Source organism: Myotis myotis, unplaced genomic scaffold, assembly GCF_014108235.1.
Source record: "Myotis myotis isolate mMyoMyo1 unplaced genomic scaffold, mMyoMyo1.p scaffold_m19_p_13, whole genome shotgun sequence".
Taxonomy (NCBI): Eukaryota; Metazoa; Chordata; class Mammalia; order Chiroptera; family Vespertilionidae; genus Myotis; species Myotis myotis.
The window spans coordinates 51,307,143-51,325,674 of NW_023416317.1; the positions used below are offsets into that span (position 1 = coordinate 51,307,143).

An 18,532-nucleotide genomic window follows, 5' to 3' on the forward strand; every position below is an offset into this window, starting at 1 on the left:
GCCACATTATAAAAAGTAATTTTATTTTATTTAACCCAATATATTCAAAACGTTATCATTTCCACATGTAACCAGTATGAAAATTATTGAGACACTTTGCATCCCTTTCTTTGTACTAAGTTTCTTATATTCGGTGGGCATCTGAGTTACACATCTCCACGTGAGCGGGCCATGTTTCAAGGGCGCCCTGGCCACACACGCCGAGTGGGGGCTGTGTGGGGCGCCGAGTGGGGGCTGCGTGGGGCGCCGAGTGGGGGCTGCGTGGGGCGCCGAGTGGGGGCTGCGTGGGGCGCCGAGTGGGGGCTCCGTGGGTCACCGTGGTCCCAAAGGAGCCACTTTCCCGGAGTCCGCGTGTCCTCAGCACCTGGACGTGTCGGGGAAACTCCAGGGCCAACCTTCACCCACAAGGGCCGCTCGGGACGAGATGATTCACGCCCGGGTCTGGAGTGAGCCCACGCCTTCAGCATCTGCCACCTCAGAGGTGGTCCCGGAGAACACTTTCAACCAGTGTGCATTTTTCACCTTCCTACCAGCCTGTCCCCTCGTATTTAAACAGATACTTGGCTCCCCCTGAAGATGGGGGCCCCCTCCCTCCTTTGCAGTCTCCTCCTTTGAAGCCAGTTTGTGGGGTGTCATGGCACATCTGCGGGTTCCCTGGGCTGCTTAGGGGAATCTGGGGGGAGGGTTTCTGCGCTTCTGTGCAAGCCGCCCAGGTCCGGCATGACGGGTTCTTTCGGCGCTTCCCCGATGCCGGCTTGGGCCTCCGGCGACGGCGCTGGGGGGAGAGCAAGCCGGGGCCGGGGCTCACGGAGCCGGACTGGACTGCTCCCTCGGCTCGGAAGCGAGCTCTCGCCAGCATCACACTCACGCGACAACTCTGCGGTCCTTCTGCCTCCGCACGGGGCCCCCGGCCGCGGCCACACACCGCGCCGGAGGGACGCGCCGGCCGCCGGACTCTCGCCCCGCCGCCGGCCCTCGGCCGAAGGGGAAGAGGCGCGACTTCCGCCTGGACGGAGCCACTTCCGGAAGTGACGTCGGAGTGTCAACATGCAAGATGGCGGCCCATCACCGGCAGAACACGGCCGGGCGGAGGAAAGTGCAGGTACGGGAGCCCGGCTCCTCGATCTCCCGGACGTGGCTGCCAGCCCGGCCCGCCCACAGCGAGCAGATGCCTCGGGCCGCGATCGGCGGGTGTAGCGACTTGGGGCGAGTGGGATGTCGGGCGCGGCCGGGCGCGAGGGGTGGGGCCGGGGCGCTAACGGCTTCTGGAGGGGGCGGGGGGCTGGGGGCGGCCCACAGAGCCTGCCTGGGCCCCGTCCCGGGACCCTCGGGTGCTCCGTTCGGAGCCCGGGGTCGCCGATCGCCCGCTTTCTTCGGGGATTGGGCTTGCGAGGCCGGGAGAGGCTCGTCCTCCGCCCACCTGCCTCCCCGTCCCTAAGCCGCGTCGGAGCGGAGGCCTCCGGGCGCTTCCCCGCTGGCTGGCGGCCGAGGCGCGAGTGGGCCCGTGCGGGGGCGTGGCGGGGCAGAGGCCGCTCCGCGGGGTGGCTGCGGGGGCTTCTGCACGTGAGAGCCGCCTGCGGTCCTTTATGCGGGAGCTTTTTGCCTGTTGCGGTGGAAACGACGGGGGAGTGTGCTGGCGTTGGTGGGGAAAATACGATTTTTACTGCTTTGGAGTTTAATTTCGTCTTCACCATTTCTTCATCTCCACTGTGCATTCTTGGATCCTCTTTTCTGTTTCTGTAATCTCTTAGCTAAGGGTAAAGAGTTACCTTACCCTTCCGTGTGTGCCTGCAGCCTTCGTGAACCTGGTTTTGTGTGACGGGTACGTTTGAGAGTTTACTGTTCGCTGTTTTCAGCGATGCAAGGAGTAAAGCCTTACTACAGGTCTTTGCTGCAGGGATAGCTTAGGTAGTAGTGAGGGTATGGTGCATTCATGCATTGAACATTACTGTGCACTTAGCTTGCAAAGAATGGAGAGAGCAGGGGAATAAGTGACACCCAGACTTTGTATAAAACAGCATGGTCTGTAGGTTGAAATCAGTGAGTGTTCCTCAGTAAGGCAACCCCAGCAAGTTGCTGTGAGCCGTAAGGTCCTCTGGGCAGTTCCCTTCTTTGTTCTGTGGATCTCATTGATGAGTACAGTATCCAAGCATTCAGTGGATTTTGAATTGAGTGAAATGAATAAAGATCTAAAATAGCTAACCCTGCACGGTGATTTAAAAACTGTTTTTTAATCCTTAACCCAAGGATATATTTTTATTGATTTTAGAGAAAGGGGGGGGGCGGAGAAATATCGATGTGAGAGAAAAAACGATCGGTTGCCTCCAGTATGTGCCCCATCCCACCAGGGATCAAACCACATCTTAGGTATGTACCCTACTGGGGATCCAAACCGGAAATTTTTGTGTGTATGGGACCACGCTCCCACCTACTGAGCCACCTGGCCGGGGCTGTTAGGTGATTTTTAAGTGTATCATTGACAGAATTTAAGTAACCCAGCATGCAAACCTGGTGGGGAGAATGTCTGCTTCTGAGTATAATGTAACTCAAAATGGGAACTGTATTCCAGGCACTAGAATGGTACACTCCTTAGGGTAGTAAGGAGAGCTAATCAGGCCACTTCGTTTCTTGTGTTTAGACTTAAAAGGCAATATAGGACAGGCTAATATAAATCTGCAGTGTGTGTGGAAAAACTGGGTGTTTTAATAAGCTGAGTATGAGCTATTGCATGTAGAATGAGAGAGGTGATCATTCCACTCTCACTGATCAGAGTGAATTAGAGTTTGAGATACCGCAATCAGGTTAATAAAGTGACTTTAAACTATTCCTACGAAGAGCACTCAAAAGAACGAAGACTCGTCTGCTGAACAGAAGATTCAGTGAGTCTTGTTAGCTGCTTTCAGAATTTCCCCCCAAGGTCTAGAACCAATGTGAAAAGCCAGAGATTGATTTTATCTCAACACTTCAGAACTTTTATTTATGGAAGTGTTTTTGAAACCAGAGCATGTTCACTGCAAAAACCCACAAACAGTACAAAAGTATAAATGATAATTGTCCTCCACTCTTCAAAGAAAACTATGGACAGTGTGACATACAATCTTAGACCAGGGTTTTTCACCAGGAGTGTTACTGACATCTTGGGCGGGATAATTCTTTAGGCGGGGAAGGTGTTGTCCTATGCATTGTAAGTTTTGCATCTTCCCACTAGATGTTAGCACCTTCCCAGTTGTGAAAACCAAAAATGATTCTAAACATTTTCAAATGACCCCTGGAAGGCAAAATTGCCACTGGTTGAAAACCAGTGTTTCGTAACACTTCATGCACGTATACCCGACTTACATGATCAGACAATCAAACATGTGAATTCAGATATATAATGCAGTTATTTTCTGGTAATCAAGATGTCAAAGCCAGTCTTTTCACTCCCTGGTGGTCCCTTAGTGTTAAGATTTTCCAACAACCTGAGTCTGTTGGTTGGCTCTGTCTCCATCCTTCCTTCAATACGGCCTCCTCTCATTTACTTCAGAATTCTTGGGGGTGCAGGGGCGGGGGGTTGGACAAAAGTCACTAGTATTCCTGGTTTAAGAGCAGCAACTAGCTGTAATACTTAGTGATCATTCAATAATATAAATACTTGCTCTTTCATAACAATTATTTTGATTGGAAATGACTCCAACTCAACCAGGCTCAATAGGCAGTGCTAGTTGCATGCAAATCTCGAACCAGAGAGCTCACTGTGACTCTACCCTAGGAAGTGATGTAAAGTCAGCTTTACCACGGGCCGGTCCTCTCCTATTCCCAAACTTCCAGCTCTAGGCCTCCCCTCTTGGTGGCATGGTGGCTGTCTCTAACCCAGACCTTGTCTCCTTTCACCACACTATCAGTTGGCAGATAAGAGTCTCTTAAATAGTCCCTGTCTGGTTTCTCCTAGAAGTTGCTTGCCTTGAGGAAAAAACACTGGGAGCAGAAGTGAGGGATAGAGAGACAGCCAACAAATGCCTATTCTACCAGTACTTAACTCTTTTCCCTGCTAAATATTTAGTTATTCTACACCTATTCAGAGCTCAGTATGGTGTTGAGTCCTGATTTTGAGTCCCAATTCTGGGTTGGTTGATTAATCTTTGATACTTTTTAAAGGAAGTAGAATGATGCCAAATCCTGGCTCCTCAAGAAAAGACCCTTACAATTAGCCATATCTGAGTTACTTTTTATGCAGGATGGGTAATTAGAACTGTGGTGTCAGTATAGAACAGGGGTCTGCAAAATTTCTCCAAAGGGCCAGATAGTAAGAATTTTACACGTTGGAGGCCATTCTGTGTCATAACCAGACCTCTGCCATTATAATGTGAAACCACCCATAGAAAATACCTAAATGCATCGGTGTGACCGTGTCCCAGTAAACCCTTGTTTACTAAACAGGATTTGGCCCGAGGACAGTTTTTTACTAGCCAATGAGTAGGAAAAGTCAGGCAAGACTGCTTTTCAGAATCTTTTTAAAATTAACACTCCAAAAATATAGGTTCAAGCAGAAAGCCATGGTCCACAAGATTGAGCAGGAAAAACAGATGTGAGAATTATTGATATTTAGCCAGTTTTTCTTGGCCAAATTTAGCCTGAGTTAGCTTGATAGCTAGAAGTAGCCTTATATAGAAGAGCTGTGTGATTCCATTTATAGGATATTACAGAACAGGCAAAACTAATCTATGGAGAAAGCATCAGATCTAGATTGGGAGTGGGGTATAGAGGTGGGGGACGAGGATGAGGCAACTTGCTAGGGTGGTGCAATGTTCAATGTATCTTAGTAGGTGTTGTATTGCACAGGTATATTCATTTGTCAGAAGTATCTATGTACACTTAGATCTGTACATTTCACTCTAAGTAAAGTTTATCTTTTTAAAAAAGGAGCCATGAATAAATAATGAACTCTAGTTAATAATATATATGCTGAAGTATTTAGGGGGGAGTGTTATTGATGATGTGCAACTTACCTTGAAAGGCATTGAAAAATAACATGGATCAAATGAATAGATGGTTACGAGGTAAAGCAACTATAGAAAATGTTAATTGTAGAATAGATATATGTGGCAGGTATATGAATGTTTGCTGTATAATTCTTTCGACTTTTGTGTTTTAACTTTTTTTTTTTTAAAATATATTTTATTGATTTTTTACAGAGAGGAAGGGAGAGAGATAGAGAGTTAGAAACATCGATGAGAGAGAAACATTGATCAGCTGCCTCCTGCACATCTCCTACTGGGGATGTGCCCGCAACCCAGGTACATGCCCTTGACCGGAACCGAACCTGGGACCTTTCAGTCTGCAGGCCGACGCTCTATCCACTGAGCCAAACCGGTTTCGGCATGTTTTAACTTTTTCATAATAAAAGGCTGAGAGAAAATAAGTTTTAAAGGTTAAACAATAGTTAGATAGTGATGAGCAGCAGAAGATGAGGAAGTGAAATTTCAGTTGCAGTGGCCAGAGAATGCCTTGCTGAGAGGCTGACTTCTGAGTAAGGATCCAAAAGCAATGAGGAAACGAGAGTGCCATGGAAGGGGCGGGCATTCCAGTGAGAATATCAGATGCAAAGGTCCTGAGTGGGAATGTTCCTGGCCCGTTTGTGGAATGAAGAGGCCTTTGTGGCTGGCATGGAGTGAGTGAGGGGAAGAGGAGCCAGAGATGAAATCAGAGCAGTAACTGCAGACCGGACCATGTAGACAGAGCACCAGGGCATAGTGAGGTCTAGAGTGCCATGGGACGTAGTTGGTGGGTTTTGAGCAGAGGAATATTCAGGATATACATGTGTTTTAATAAGGGTGGCCTGGCTTCTGTGTTCAGAACCTCCTGTGGGGGCACAGGGCAGAGAGAGGAGGCCAGATGCTATGTGATGATGGCCCACCAGGCTCCTGAGAAGTGCTTGGAATTAAAGTCAGGAAGGCACCAAGGTTTTGCGCCTGAGCAGCTAGAAGAAGGAAGTCACCATTAACTCCATCAGTGAGGAAGACCAGGAAAAGCTATTTTGGGGAGGACTCTCAAGAGTTGGGCTTGGAACATGCCGTGATTACGATGTGTGTGAGGCACCCAAGAGGAGATGAGTTCATGCACACACACCTCAGGGGAGCCTGGGGAAAGAGCCCAGAATATTCCCTTTGTGAACCAGAAATGCTTTCAGAACCTCCCTTCTTTTCTTAAAAGTATTGTGAATTTTGTACTTATTCCATAATATATCCACATTTGTTTTCACATAAAACATTGTTTCGTTACTGTAGTAGGCAGAGTGCCTCCCCACCAAAATGCCATGCCCTGATCCCTGGAACCTGTGAATATGTTATGTTACGTGATAAAAAGGACTTTTCAGACATAATTAAGGTTACAGACCTTAAAATAGAGGGTTATCCGGGATTATCCAAGTGGGTCCAGTCTAATCATATTAGCCCTTAAAAGCAAAGAAGGTTCTGCAGCTGGCAGAAGTCAGGTTTGAGGCATGAAAGGGATCTCCGTTGCCGGAGAGGGTGGGAGTAAACGGAGTAAACCAAGAAGGGAGACGTTGGAATTCAGGAAACAATGGCTGTAGCCCAGAAAAGCAGTAAAGGGAGGCACAGGGGATGAGGCTGTGCCAGCAGACCTAGAGGGCAGCCAGCCCAGACTGAGTGCAAGGTGGAGGATGCTGAGGGGGAAGCCTGGGGAAGGGGGTGGGGTGGTTCTTGCTGTAATATCTAACATGGTGCAGCAATTAAAGAAAATTGAACTTAAAGTAGAGGAAACCCAGTAGAAGAAGGGGAGAAAGATAGAACTCTAGGGAAAAGAAAAAGCTCTCCGAGGAAGGAAATGTATTCATAATATAGTACCTAGCTAGTCGGCAGAGAGCAATTACAAAGTCAAACAGTGTAGCACTGATTATTTATTCAACCAAAAATAGCGATGCATCTATATCAGAAGAGGAGAGGGAGGGGTTATTGGGGTAGTTTCAGAGTTACATCCTAATCTACCGTAGCCTGAGTAAATAGGTGAATCTAAAATGGATAAACGGAAAGCTATAGAATAAACACAATATTTCAAGAAATGCAGTAACTATCCAGAAGAAACCAAGAGTTGAAATTAGTTACTCCTAGGGAATAAGACTGGTATGGGGAGTATTACACAGACAATAGGTATGTGATTTTTCATTACAGTCTTTCAGTATTTCATATTCTGAGTATAGGCAAGAATTACTTAGACAAAAATTAAATTATAAATTCAAAAAACTAAGTAATACATGCCCATGGTAAAACATTCATACCATATAAAAAAGGCGTGAGTGACAGTCACCATAATTCCATTACTCGGGATAGTTTTTTATTTGCATGTCTTTCCAAACTTGTATATGTATTTTTTAAATATGTACTTAATATTCTGAAACATTTTTACAGTAATGATTATTATACACAGCTGTGTTAGGCCACACACATTTCACTTAAATATAGCATGGCTGTCTTCCCATGTCATTCATTCTAGATGTGCGTCAACATTTTTAATGATTAAATAGTATTCTGTTTTATGGATGTGCCAAAATTTATCCAATTAAGATACTTCTAATTCTTTGCCATTTTTAATCGCGCATCTGTGGTGGATACCTTTGAAGAAGTGGCCCAGGCTTGTTTGCTAAAAATTACTTTCTACCTAAAATGAGGACCTGACCCTTCCCCACTGGACCAATCAGATAATCTCGAGAAATCTGAAAATTAAGATGTACTTGCTACAGAGTCTCTATTAAAGGAAATGTATGGAGAAAAGCAAATAAGGGGTCATAAAGCCCCAGAGAGAGAGAGATCGAGAGAGACTGAAATTGACATTGACGCCAACTTGGTTCCTGATGGTTTTCTAATATCTGATTCATGCAACAAATATTTATTTAATGTCTTCTATGCCAGACACTATAATGAGTGGTGGGAGGAACACGGCAGACAAGTTTCTTGATCTCTTGCAACATTAGAATGAAGAAGATGTCACAAAAAAGATAAATGTGGAGTGTGGTAAGAACTGTGAGAGAAATAAGTAGTGTAAGTGATAGAGGGTGGAGATCAGGGAAGGCCTTCGAGAGGAGGTGACCTTTCTGCCAAGACCAGAAGGGTTAAGGTGAGCCAGACAAGGTAGAAGCTGGGGAAGAGTGCCTGTGGGGACTGGAGAGGGGGGATCTTCTCAGCATGGGGGACAGTGGATGGGAAGGGATGGGAAGAAGAAAGCTCGATGTGTTGAGGATCAGGCGTTTGGTGTGACTACCATGAAAGGAGCTGGGGGGCGGGGAGGGGAGAGTTAGTTTGAGGAGAGTATGAAGACTCAGGAAGCATGTGGGGAATCTGAACTTTAAATGTAGTGAAAAAAAGCCTTTGGAAGGCTTCAGCAGAGAAGTGTCATGATTTTATTTTTAAATGTCTTGTGAGTCATAACTGTATTTCCTGCCCCTGGGCTGTTAGATACCTTGTATCCTTGTGTTAACATGTTTCTTTTCTCAACTTAAGCAGGCTTGAGTAGATCTCAGCTACATTACTTGTACCCAAAGGACTGAGTTAAGACAACATCCTTGCTGTCTTCATGTATACAACTCTAGCCCTTTTCATGTCATTGATTATTTATGTTCATTGGCCATTTAAAAAAAAAAAAATTGCCTCTTCATGATCTTTACTCCTCTTTCTGTTGGAGAGTTTGACATGTTGTTAATGTGTTGTAAGGAATCTTTGTATGTAGTCAAGATTAAACTTTTGTCTTGTGTAGTGGTATTTATTTCATTATTTTCCCAGTTAGATGTTTGCCCTTTAACCTTGCTCATACTATTCTTTTCAGAAAGCCTTTTTTAAAAAGTAACAGCTTTACTGAGATAAAATTCACATATTATAAAGTCACCCTGTTAAAGTATACGATGCAATGATTTCTTAATATATTCACAGAGTTGTGCATTGATCACCCAATTCCAGAACATTTTTCATCAACCCAAAAAGAAACCCTAAGCCCATAAATAGTCCCCCCTATTTTCCTCTCTTCCAAGGTCATGGCAACCACTAATCTACTTTCAGTCTCTGTGGATTTACATATTCTGGACATTTAGAATAAATAGGATCCTAAAATATGAGCCATTTTATAACTGGCCTCTTTCACTTACCATGTTTTTAAGATTCATTCACATTATAATATGTGTCTGTACTTCACTCCTTTTATGGCTGAAAAATATTCCATTGCATGCATATACCACATTTTGTTTATTCTTTGTCAGTTGATGGGCATTTGAGTTGTTTGCACTTTTTGGCTCTTGTGAATAATGCTGCAGTGAACATTTGTACATGCAAAAGGTTTTGACTTGTATTTGGTCAGATCAGCATTGCTCTTTTCCTTTGTAAAGATTACTGTGTTTCTTGTCATGTTAGCAGGGCCTTCTCAAAGTAGTTTTATGTAAATATTCACCTGTCTTTTAAAATGTATTTTTATGAGTAAATTATTCTATTTCAATCTTAAGTCCACATGAAAATTCATTTTGATTTAAGATTTGGAAAAAGGATATATAATTTTTCCCAATAGAATCTCTAGATGCTCCTAGATAATTTATTATTTAGTAATTATCATGCCCTCTTTGATCTGAAACACCATGTTTACATCAAAATAAAAATTTATAATAGAAAAAATATTTCCAGATTTTGTTTTATTCCATTGATTTTTTTAAATATATTCCTATTGTGGTACTTCATTGTAATTTTGGTAGCTTTAGCTTTATAAAACCTTTTAAGATCTTTAAAGAATATGCTTTCATTTTTTAAAATATCTGGATATTACACACACACACACACACACACACACACACACAAAAACATTATACTATATATTTTTTCAACTTCTAGAAAGCAATTCCATGGGATTCTGGCCAAAGTTGGGTTTCCTAGATTCACAAATTTAGGAAACAGTTGTTAATTTGGAATCTTCCTGTGCTATAATATGGCACCTCCTTTATTCAAGTTTTTCTTTTATGTACATTGTTCTGTCAGTTATTTTAGGTATTCGTTCTTGTTGCTGTTGTAAATAGGTCTCCCCCCCTCCCCCGCCCCCCCCCCCGAACCTCCTGTTCTATTCTTAACAGTTTATTTCATTAAATTAGAAAAGTTTTGCTTTTGGCTGCTGGCCAGTTTGTTGACTTTTTCATAATTGTAACTGGTTGATTCTCTTGAGTTTCACATGAAGCAGACAGAACTGACTGACAGTAACAAAATAGTGGAAAGTGCTCAGAAGGAGAAGTTTGGTGTGTTAAAGGACACAAGACTCATTTGCTCGCCGGGTCGGCGAACAGCTTTTTGAGGAAGCATTAAACAGAACCCTAAGGACTGCAGCAGGATTGGCCAGAGAGAGGGGAGGAAGGCCTTCCAACCTGAGGGACCAGGACATGGGGTGCTCTGTGTGCAAGGAGGTGTGTTCAAGGCAGTGGGGGCAGCGTGAGCAAAGAGAGTGGCAGGAGAGGTGAGCAGGGCACTTGCAGCGTGTGGAGGAGTCCTGGCCAAATCGTGAGTCTGGGAGAGCAGGCACCGGAGAGGGTTTTGAGCAGAGGTGAGACACACTCCAGTTTTGCTGCTTTGTGGGGAATGGATTAAAGACAAACCGCAGCGTGTGGGAGGCCCGTTCGGAAGCGGTTATCGTAGCTCAGCATCAGCCCGCCTCCTCTTGGACGAGGCCGCTAGTAATGTCATTCTTCTCTCCTCAGCTCCTCACTCTTTTATAGAGTAAAATAAAATTGTTATTGGATTGAAAAATAAGTTTTATACGGAAAACATGGGATGTTGCATTTCAGATCTGCCGCCAGTAGGCTGCCTTTTACTGCATGTTCTGTCACTTCGTAAAAAGCAAATGTCCACTCGTTTGTCAGGTTTCCTATGTGATTCGCGATGAAGTGGAGAAGTACAATCGGAACGGAGTCAATGCCCTGCAGCTGGACCCGGCCCTCAACAGGCTTTTCACGGCCGGTCGAGACTCCATCATAAGGATATGGAGCGTCAATCAGCACAAGGTAAGGCAGGGGTCGAGTGGACACTTGAAAGCCATCCTCCGAAAACTGTGCTCGCCTACGGCAGGCCTTCCGGAGTTCCCGCTGGAATCTCTGAGCACTGCGTTGCTTGGTACACTCTGTAAAGGCATGCAGCCAGCTTTCTGTGAGCCCTTGGGAAAAACACCCCTAGGGGAGTTTCCGAAGTATTTCAGATAAGGCAGGGACGCCATAAAACTAGGCCTCTGATAAGAAAGACATAAAGAGATTTGTCTGGTAGAGGAATTACTTGCAACAATTTATTTTTCTACTGTAACTACGTTCCCAAAAAGCTTCTTGGCCACCCTTTTCACTGCCCTTAAGAAAAGGTTGACTCTGCTTTTACAATGATAACTAATCTTGAACAAATATTAGATTTCTTCAAGGTTGTCGTAAAAGTATGAAGGTAACCTGCTGCCCTTCTTCAGATTTAAAGCCTGCTTTCTTAAACGGACCAGTATTTAAACACATGTGAAGACAAATCCTGTCAAATTGCAAGGAATTCTTTTTCTGTGTTGTTTAAATGTCTGTATTGTGAATGACATAGGCAGATTCGGGGAAGAAAAGGACATTTCTTGAGCTCCTAGCTGTGTACCAGACACTCTTAGCACTTTCATATCCAAGATGGTCTTAATTCTCACAGTCCTCCTTCGAGGCAGCTGTTACGGTTCGTGTTCGGAGACGGGAAAACAGGCTCACAGAGATCCATGGTTAAGTAGCTGGTAGGTGACAGGGAATTAGAGCCCCTCTGACTTGAAGCCCTGGTGCTAATCCTTATGGTTTTAAAGTCTGTGTCTTCCTAGCAAGCTCCGCAAGTCTGATGTTCAGTCCAAAAAAGACCCACTATTTTGCACACTTGCTAGATGACGTTTCTTTATTTTTTTTTTATTTATTGCTTAAAGTATTACAAAGGGTATTACATATGTGTCCATTTTATCCTCCCGCCCTAGACAGTCCCCTAGCCTCCCCTATCCCCCAGTGTCTTATGTCCATTGGTTATGCTTATATGCATGCATACAAGTCCTTTAGTTGATCTCTTACCCCCCTACCTCCTGCCCCCCAACCCTCCCCGGCCTTCCCGCTGCAGTTTGACAATCTGTTTGAGGCAGCTCTGCCTCTGTATCTATTATTGTTCAAAAGTTTATAATGGTCTCTATTATCCATGAATGAGTGAGATCATGTGGTATTTTTCCTTCATTGACTGGCCTATTTCACTTAGCATAATGCTCTCCAGTTCCATCCATGACGTTGCAAATGGTAAGAGTTCCTTCCTTTTTTAGAGCAGCATAGTATTCCATCGTGTAGATGTACCACAGTTTTCTAATCCATTCTAGATGACGTTTCTTTAAATGGATTTTGGTCTCGTGAGCTTTGGATTCTTTAAACAGTGGCCACAGAGGTGGCCCAATGTCAGAGACATGGGAAGGAAGAAAATCGTGGCTTTTAAGTGCTTTTTGAAACTTAACGTTTGAATTGGAATGTCACCTTTCTGGGAATTAACAGTACTGCATTTCACACAAACTACGGGAAAACAGTCACAAAAACTAACCTGGAAGAATCTAGAAAGCTGCCTATGCTGCCCTTAAACATCTTTTTTCTGATCTTCGTTTTATGACAGGATTGAATAGCGTTTCTCAAATAGACTTGTTCTCTTTGCCAGGGAGTTTCTTGAACTTGCCTGTCTTAGGTGTAGGATGTAACTAAATACTTGGCTTGGTAATTAAGCCAAGCGAGAGGAATAGGAGAATCTCAAATTACTGAATTGAAATGGTGACCGGGTAGCACTCCTTTAGCCCTTGGCTTCCATTTCTTCTCGGAAGGACCGTAGATAACTGAGGAAAACACTTAATTCAGAAGGTAAACACCACAGGAGAAGCTAAAAGCAAAAGAGTCCATCTCCCTCTGCAGCGGGCTGGGCTCCTCACCACTTGGCCGCCTCGTTTCTGCCCCTGCTGTGTGCTGTGAGCCCTCGGCACCACTGATTCATACCCCCCAGCCTGCAGGTGGGTTCATGCCCTGTCCTTTCCAGTAACGCCTTCCTCTAGCGCTGTTGCCTTCACTGACTCAAGGCATAAAAATTAAGCATTTGTCCTGGAAACCTAGGCTTTTATCAGTAATAAAACTGTCCTGAAACAAAACTTCTATGCACATGTTATCTGGAAGCATCAACTCTTGGGCGCTAGATTTTAAGGTCATAGAGCAGTGTGTCACACTAATTGAAGAATCTAAACATATCTATAATTTGTAATACAGTTCATTCTCTAAGATAAGCTAATGATATCCTGTGATTTTTCTTTTAATTTCAGCAAGACCCATACATAGCATCTATGGAGCACCATACCGATTGGGTAAACGACATTGTACTCTGTTGTAATGGGAAAACATGTAAGTATTTCTTTGATTATTGGGCTTCAGGAAGCTTCTCATTTAATTTGATGTATTTTTTTCATTTTTCATGTAAGCTTTTTATTAAAATATAGCATACATACAGAAAAGCACGCACACTTCGAGAGTACAAGTTTGCAAGGTGAACACCCATATAAGAAACAGATTACCAGAAGTGTCCCGCCCCGTGCCACCCTTTCAGTCACTATCCCTTGCCCCACTGTCTTCTAAACACTATAGATTAGTTTTGCCTACATTTGAACTGTCTATATAAATAGACTCATATACTATGTATTCTTCTTTTAACCTTATTAATATCTCTTTCTGTTCTTATTATGGTAGGATCCATTTCTTGGTTTTTCAGTCTGTGTTAGAGAAATTTTCCCAATCAAATTAGTTCAACTGGAACTTTAAAAAATATTTGCCTTAGCTATTAAAACAATAAAATTTTGAGGCAGAATACAATAGGTTCTAGAAAAAGCTTTTAAATATGTATATTTTAAATTTTTATTGATTTCAGAGAGGGAGGGAGAGGGAGGGAGAGACAGAAACATCAATGATGAGAGAGAATCTTGATTGACTGCCTCCGGCATGCCCCACACTGGGAATTGAGCCCACAACCCTGGCATGTGCCCTTGACCGGAATCGAACCTGGGGCCCTTCAGTCTGCAGGCCGACGCTCTATCCACTGAGCCAAACCAGCTAGGGCGAGAAAAAGCTTTTAGATTATATATGTACTATATGTGTGTATAAACATGAACAGATGTTTGAATTAATATTAGGAATATTATAAATATTGAAGTATATACCACTAAAGTGTTCGTTAATTCTTTGCCTCTTCTAGTAATATCTGCTTCTTCTGACACGACAGTAAAAGTATGGAATGCACATAAGGGATTTTGTATGTCAACATTAAGGACACATAAGGTAAAAGAGCTAACATAATATTTCAATTTTCAGTGTCTTTAGTGTAATATTGGGGTCTCAGTACTTTAAGTGGCTCATTTTCTTATGGATCTACAGTGTAGATCATAGTACGTGTGTTCTGTTACAGGATTATGTAAAGGCCTTAGCATATGCCAAGGATAAAGAACTGGTAGCATCGGCTGGGTTGGACAGACAAATATTCCTTTGGGATGTGAATACTCTAACAGCACTGACTGCCTCAAATAACACTGTCACAAGTAAGGAGTTTGAAAAAAATGTCTTTAAAAGTGCTCCAAGTTGACATAAACAAAGAATGGTTTATAAAATATTTTGGATAAGTTTGTATTGAGACAGTGGTTCATATCTAGAGAGTGCTTCTACCTCCAGCGTTCTAGCCCCCAAGAGTGTGCTTGGCCAAGGAGCTAGTTCCTCGCTGCATCTGAAGTGGTCGCTTCTCCAAGTGTCAGCTTTCATGTGCATGTCTTAGATCCCCAGCTGCAGCCTGGGCGCCTGCAGGCAGCAGCGTCTGTCTCACTACTCCTTTGTATCTCCCACAGCCTCGCTGCCAAAGCCACACGCAGCAGATACTGTTGATGGAGGTGGTAACTACCTGGCAAAGTAGGCAGTTTCTGACTTTCAAAAGTGTGACTGTATATTAAGAACCTTTGAGTTAATGGCCCAGATGGAAAATACCCAAAGCAAGGAAAGAAAAGGTTTTGAGTGCGAATTTTGCAGGACCTTTTTAGAGCAGCCCAAAGAATCCAGCCAATTCTAGAGGAGTTCAGGGAGGCTAGGGTGCTGCGAGAGGCGATTCAGAACATTCGCAGCAGGTTAATAGCATGGATGCCTCTTCAACTAAGAGATCTCGGATGACCAGGTCAGACCCATCCAAGTCTAAACTTGAAACTCAGCCTCATGCTTGGCACAGTCTACTAGAGTCCTGCAGGCCAGGTGTCAGACGGGACTCTAAGGAGCACATTTTTTGGCGAAGCCTGGCCTGGAAGGTCTGTGTTCAGGACGTGGACTTGAACTATCTAGATCCCTGTGTTACAGATTCAGTTTGTCATGACTGTGGAACACTCACACTGACATAGCCAGGGCAGTTCTAATAAAACCTAGTATGAGCCAAGAGGGGCAAGTTGGGAGGCTGGTGTTTATGATTTTTTTTAATACTGTTTTGCTTTTTCCCCCTGGGAGATATGTGAAGGTCTAAACACTATTCTCCCCTTGTTCTTGATTTTCCACCTGTACACTCTCTCAGTGCTTCAGTAGCTGGTCCCTGCTGAGGCTATCATGATCCATTTAGCTCTTTGTAGATGGAAGTCCTGCCTCAAAGAGACACTAACAACACGGAACAAAGCAAAACAGCAGGATGGTCTCAAGGTCAGAGACTAGGCTTAGTGGTTACAGATTCTCCAACAGATATGTCTTGGCTTAGAGTAGTTGAGAGAGGACCTCACATAGTTTTTTGTGATTATAGAAATACTAATAGCTAACATTTATTGAGCACTCCTACAAGCAGTTACTTTTCTAAATACTTTACATATATTATTCTTTATTGTAAAATTGGCATCATACTATATAGTTTTATATGCTTTTTTTTTTCACTTCAGTGATATTTTGTTCTGAATCAAAGGGCCTGAGCATGATTCTTGTACATGTTGCCTGGTTTCCTTCCAGAAGAGTTGTACCACATTGTCCTCCCACAAGCAGTGTGTGAGAGTGCCGTTTTACTGTGTTTTCTGATAATTGAATATTACCTTGTTGTTTTCTTTTTAATCTGATTTGGTGAAAATAGTATTTTTGTTTATTTGAAATAGTGAGTTTGGACATATTTTTCATATACCTCAGTGGTACATGTATATCTTTGAAAATATATTACTTATGTGGATAGGTTTTAAATGGCAGTGCAGTTCAATTTAGCAAATATTTATTGAGCATTTGTGTATACTCAAATCCAGAAAAGATGTAAAACTTGATATCTCTGTTATAGATTTCTTTAGAGCACTTATAAAGATAAGATTTTTAAAATTGAATAATTAAGCCTGCAATTTTTGCTGACTAGCTACTAAACATCTGGTAATTTTGTTAACATGTAGCTCCATTTATCCTTAATAGCTTCTTCTTTAAGTGGGAACAAAGATTCCATTTATAGCCTGGCAATGAATCAACTGGGAACAATCATTGTATCAGGGTCCACTGAGAAGGTAAGGGGGAGCTTAAAGGGTGTACCTTAACTCTAGAAAACAAAGAAACCAAAATAATTTGATCTGTGTCATTACTAGCCATATAGACAGTGGTTTTGCCTGGTGGAATGCTAAAAGAAAGGTTTTATTTGAACAGATAAGAGCGTAACTGTGTAATTACTGTCGTGTGTGGTAATGGGGGTGGGTGGACGGGGTGGGAAAGGCCTGTTCATGTTTTGACATTAAAGAGGCTTCCTCCCACTTGAAAAGGAAGCCTTAGACAGTGTCTGTTGGCAGAAGCAATGTTTTTTTCTCAGAATTTAGTGGCTGTCATTTGATTTATAAAAGTCATCTGTTATTGAAATTTGATCGTGGATGTACTCAGTTTATGTAATATTTTGTTAAAATTGACAGGTTTTAAGGGTATGGGACCCAAGAACATGTGCAAAACTGATGAAGCTTAAAGGGCACACGGATAATGTGAAAGCGTTGCTGCTGAACAGAGACGGCACCCAGGTACGTGGCTTCGCGTGGGCATTGACCTAATAGCTTTGCCAACGTTTCATACAACAGAAATCCCCCCACTTAGTGAACTGCTGCGTACACTGATTGAACAAAGCTGCATATATTATAAACTGTGGATTAATTTTAAATCCTTAAAATATTAATTTGTACATATAATAACCCCAATTTTGAAAAAACGATCTTTCATCATTGTAGATAAAAAACGAAAACTAAGCACCATTTATTCCACTACCACTTACTCCTGCTCCCCCAGCCATTTTTTCATGGGGCAGGGATAAGTTCACAGCTAATTGGAATTAATTGATTGTGATGGAGCTAGAAAAGGGAGAGTAGAAAAATTATGAGATGAGAAACACCATAATTCTATTACTTCTGTGGAAATTACATCATGAAAATTGCCTCACAAGTGAATTAGAGAAACCTTTTTGTCTCCAAAGGTGAAAGAAAGATTTGAAAAACTAACCAAAGGAAGGAAATCACTTTCCAGAGCCAGACAAAGAGAGGCTTAGAAATGTAGAAGGCACTCAGTGTTAATGCATTGAGTGGCCTGGAGGAGAGGACTTCATCCTGGTCCGTAGTTAGCTCATCTGCAAAGTGGGAATCATATTTAGTTTGTGTAGTAGGTGAGAAGATTAGAAATAATGAATATGTTCTTGTCGTAATCCCTGGGTTTTTAGAGCCCTTGAACCCTTTGCAGCCCCATTTTCATGTGAGTCAAGAAGCCTAGTGCAGTCAGCTGCTCAGGTTTTGCAGTGTAGCTGCTGGGCTGCGTGGGAGATGGGTGCCAGGCCTTGTTCTCTAAGCTTTGTCCAGGTTGCCTGGGTCGTATGGTCTCCATGGGGCTGCCCTTACATACGGGTTGTAGACACGATGGTTTCCAGAAGAGGGCCCTGGGCCTGGCAGACTTGCTGAAGATCCTCCTGACTGCTACACTCCATGCCTTGTTTCTATATATACGTTTATGAATGTGCTTTTTAAAACCAAGATGACTTAAATACAAGTCAGTGCACTTCACTAAAGTCAGCTACTGATTGTCAAACTCTTGTTTGAGACAGAAGCGCTAGATATCAGTTACTGGACCAGAGTTTATTTTGCATCCTTGAGAATTCTGCAAGCTTCTAATGCTGGGTCTCTGGTGGCATTGTGATTCAAGGACTTATCATATCTAATAAAGGGAATATGTTAATTGACCCTCACGCCATTGTAAAGATGGTGGCGCCCACAGCCAATAAGAAGGGAATATGCTAATTGACTGCTACACCCTCGAAGATGGCGGTGCCCACAGCCACAAGATGGCAGTGCCCAGTCCCCTCAGCCCCACCAGGGCGGCAGGCATGTGGCCTGCCTCTGGAGATCCCTAGTCCCCTAAACCCCCAGCCGCCCAGGGCCGGCCCAAGGCACAGGTAACCAGGGCCAGCCGAGGCTTGCGCTGCCGGCAGTGGCAGCAGCAAGGTGTAATGGGGTGTTGCCTTCCCCT

General features: G+C 43.4%; 1 protein-coding gene across 8 annotated transcripts in view; it reads left to right on the plus strand.

The window, feature by feature from the left end:
* Window positions 1-40: 40 nt before the first annotated feature.
* The window catches only part of WDR48 (WD repeat domain 48), a 33,755-nt gene continuing 15,263 nt past the window's right edge, over window positions 41-18,532 (plus strand). For 2 of the 8 annotated variants that reach the window (XM_036333197.1, XM_036333205.1), the window contains exons 1-7: window positions 42-1,102; window positions 10,877-11,017; window positions 13,339-13,417; window positions 14,262-14,344; window positions 14,472-14,601; window positions 16,463-16,551; window positions 16,945-17,046. In XM_036333197.1, the coding sequence (XP_036189090.1) occupies window positions 1,055-1,102; window positions 10,877-11,017; window positions 13,339-13,417; window positions 14,262-14,344; window positions 14,472-14,601; window positions 16,463-16,551; window positions 16,945-17,046 (672 nt within the window). In that variant the 5' untranslated portion in view covers window positions 42-1,054. Of the gene's footprint in view, window positions 1,103-10,876; window positions 11,018-13,338; window positions 13,418-14,261; window positions 14,345-14,471; window positions 14,602-14,896; window positions 14,963-15,605; window positions 15,728-16,462; window positions 16,552-16,944; window positions 17,047-18,532 lie in introns of those variants that run through there. The other 6 variants (XM_036333201.1, XM_036333200.1, XM_036333198.1 and 3 more) reach the window with 6 other exon arrangements.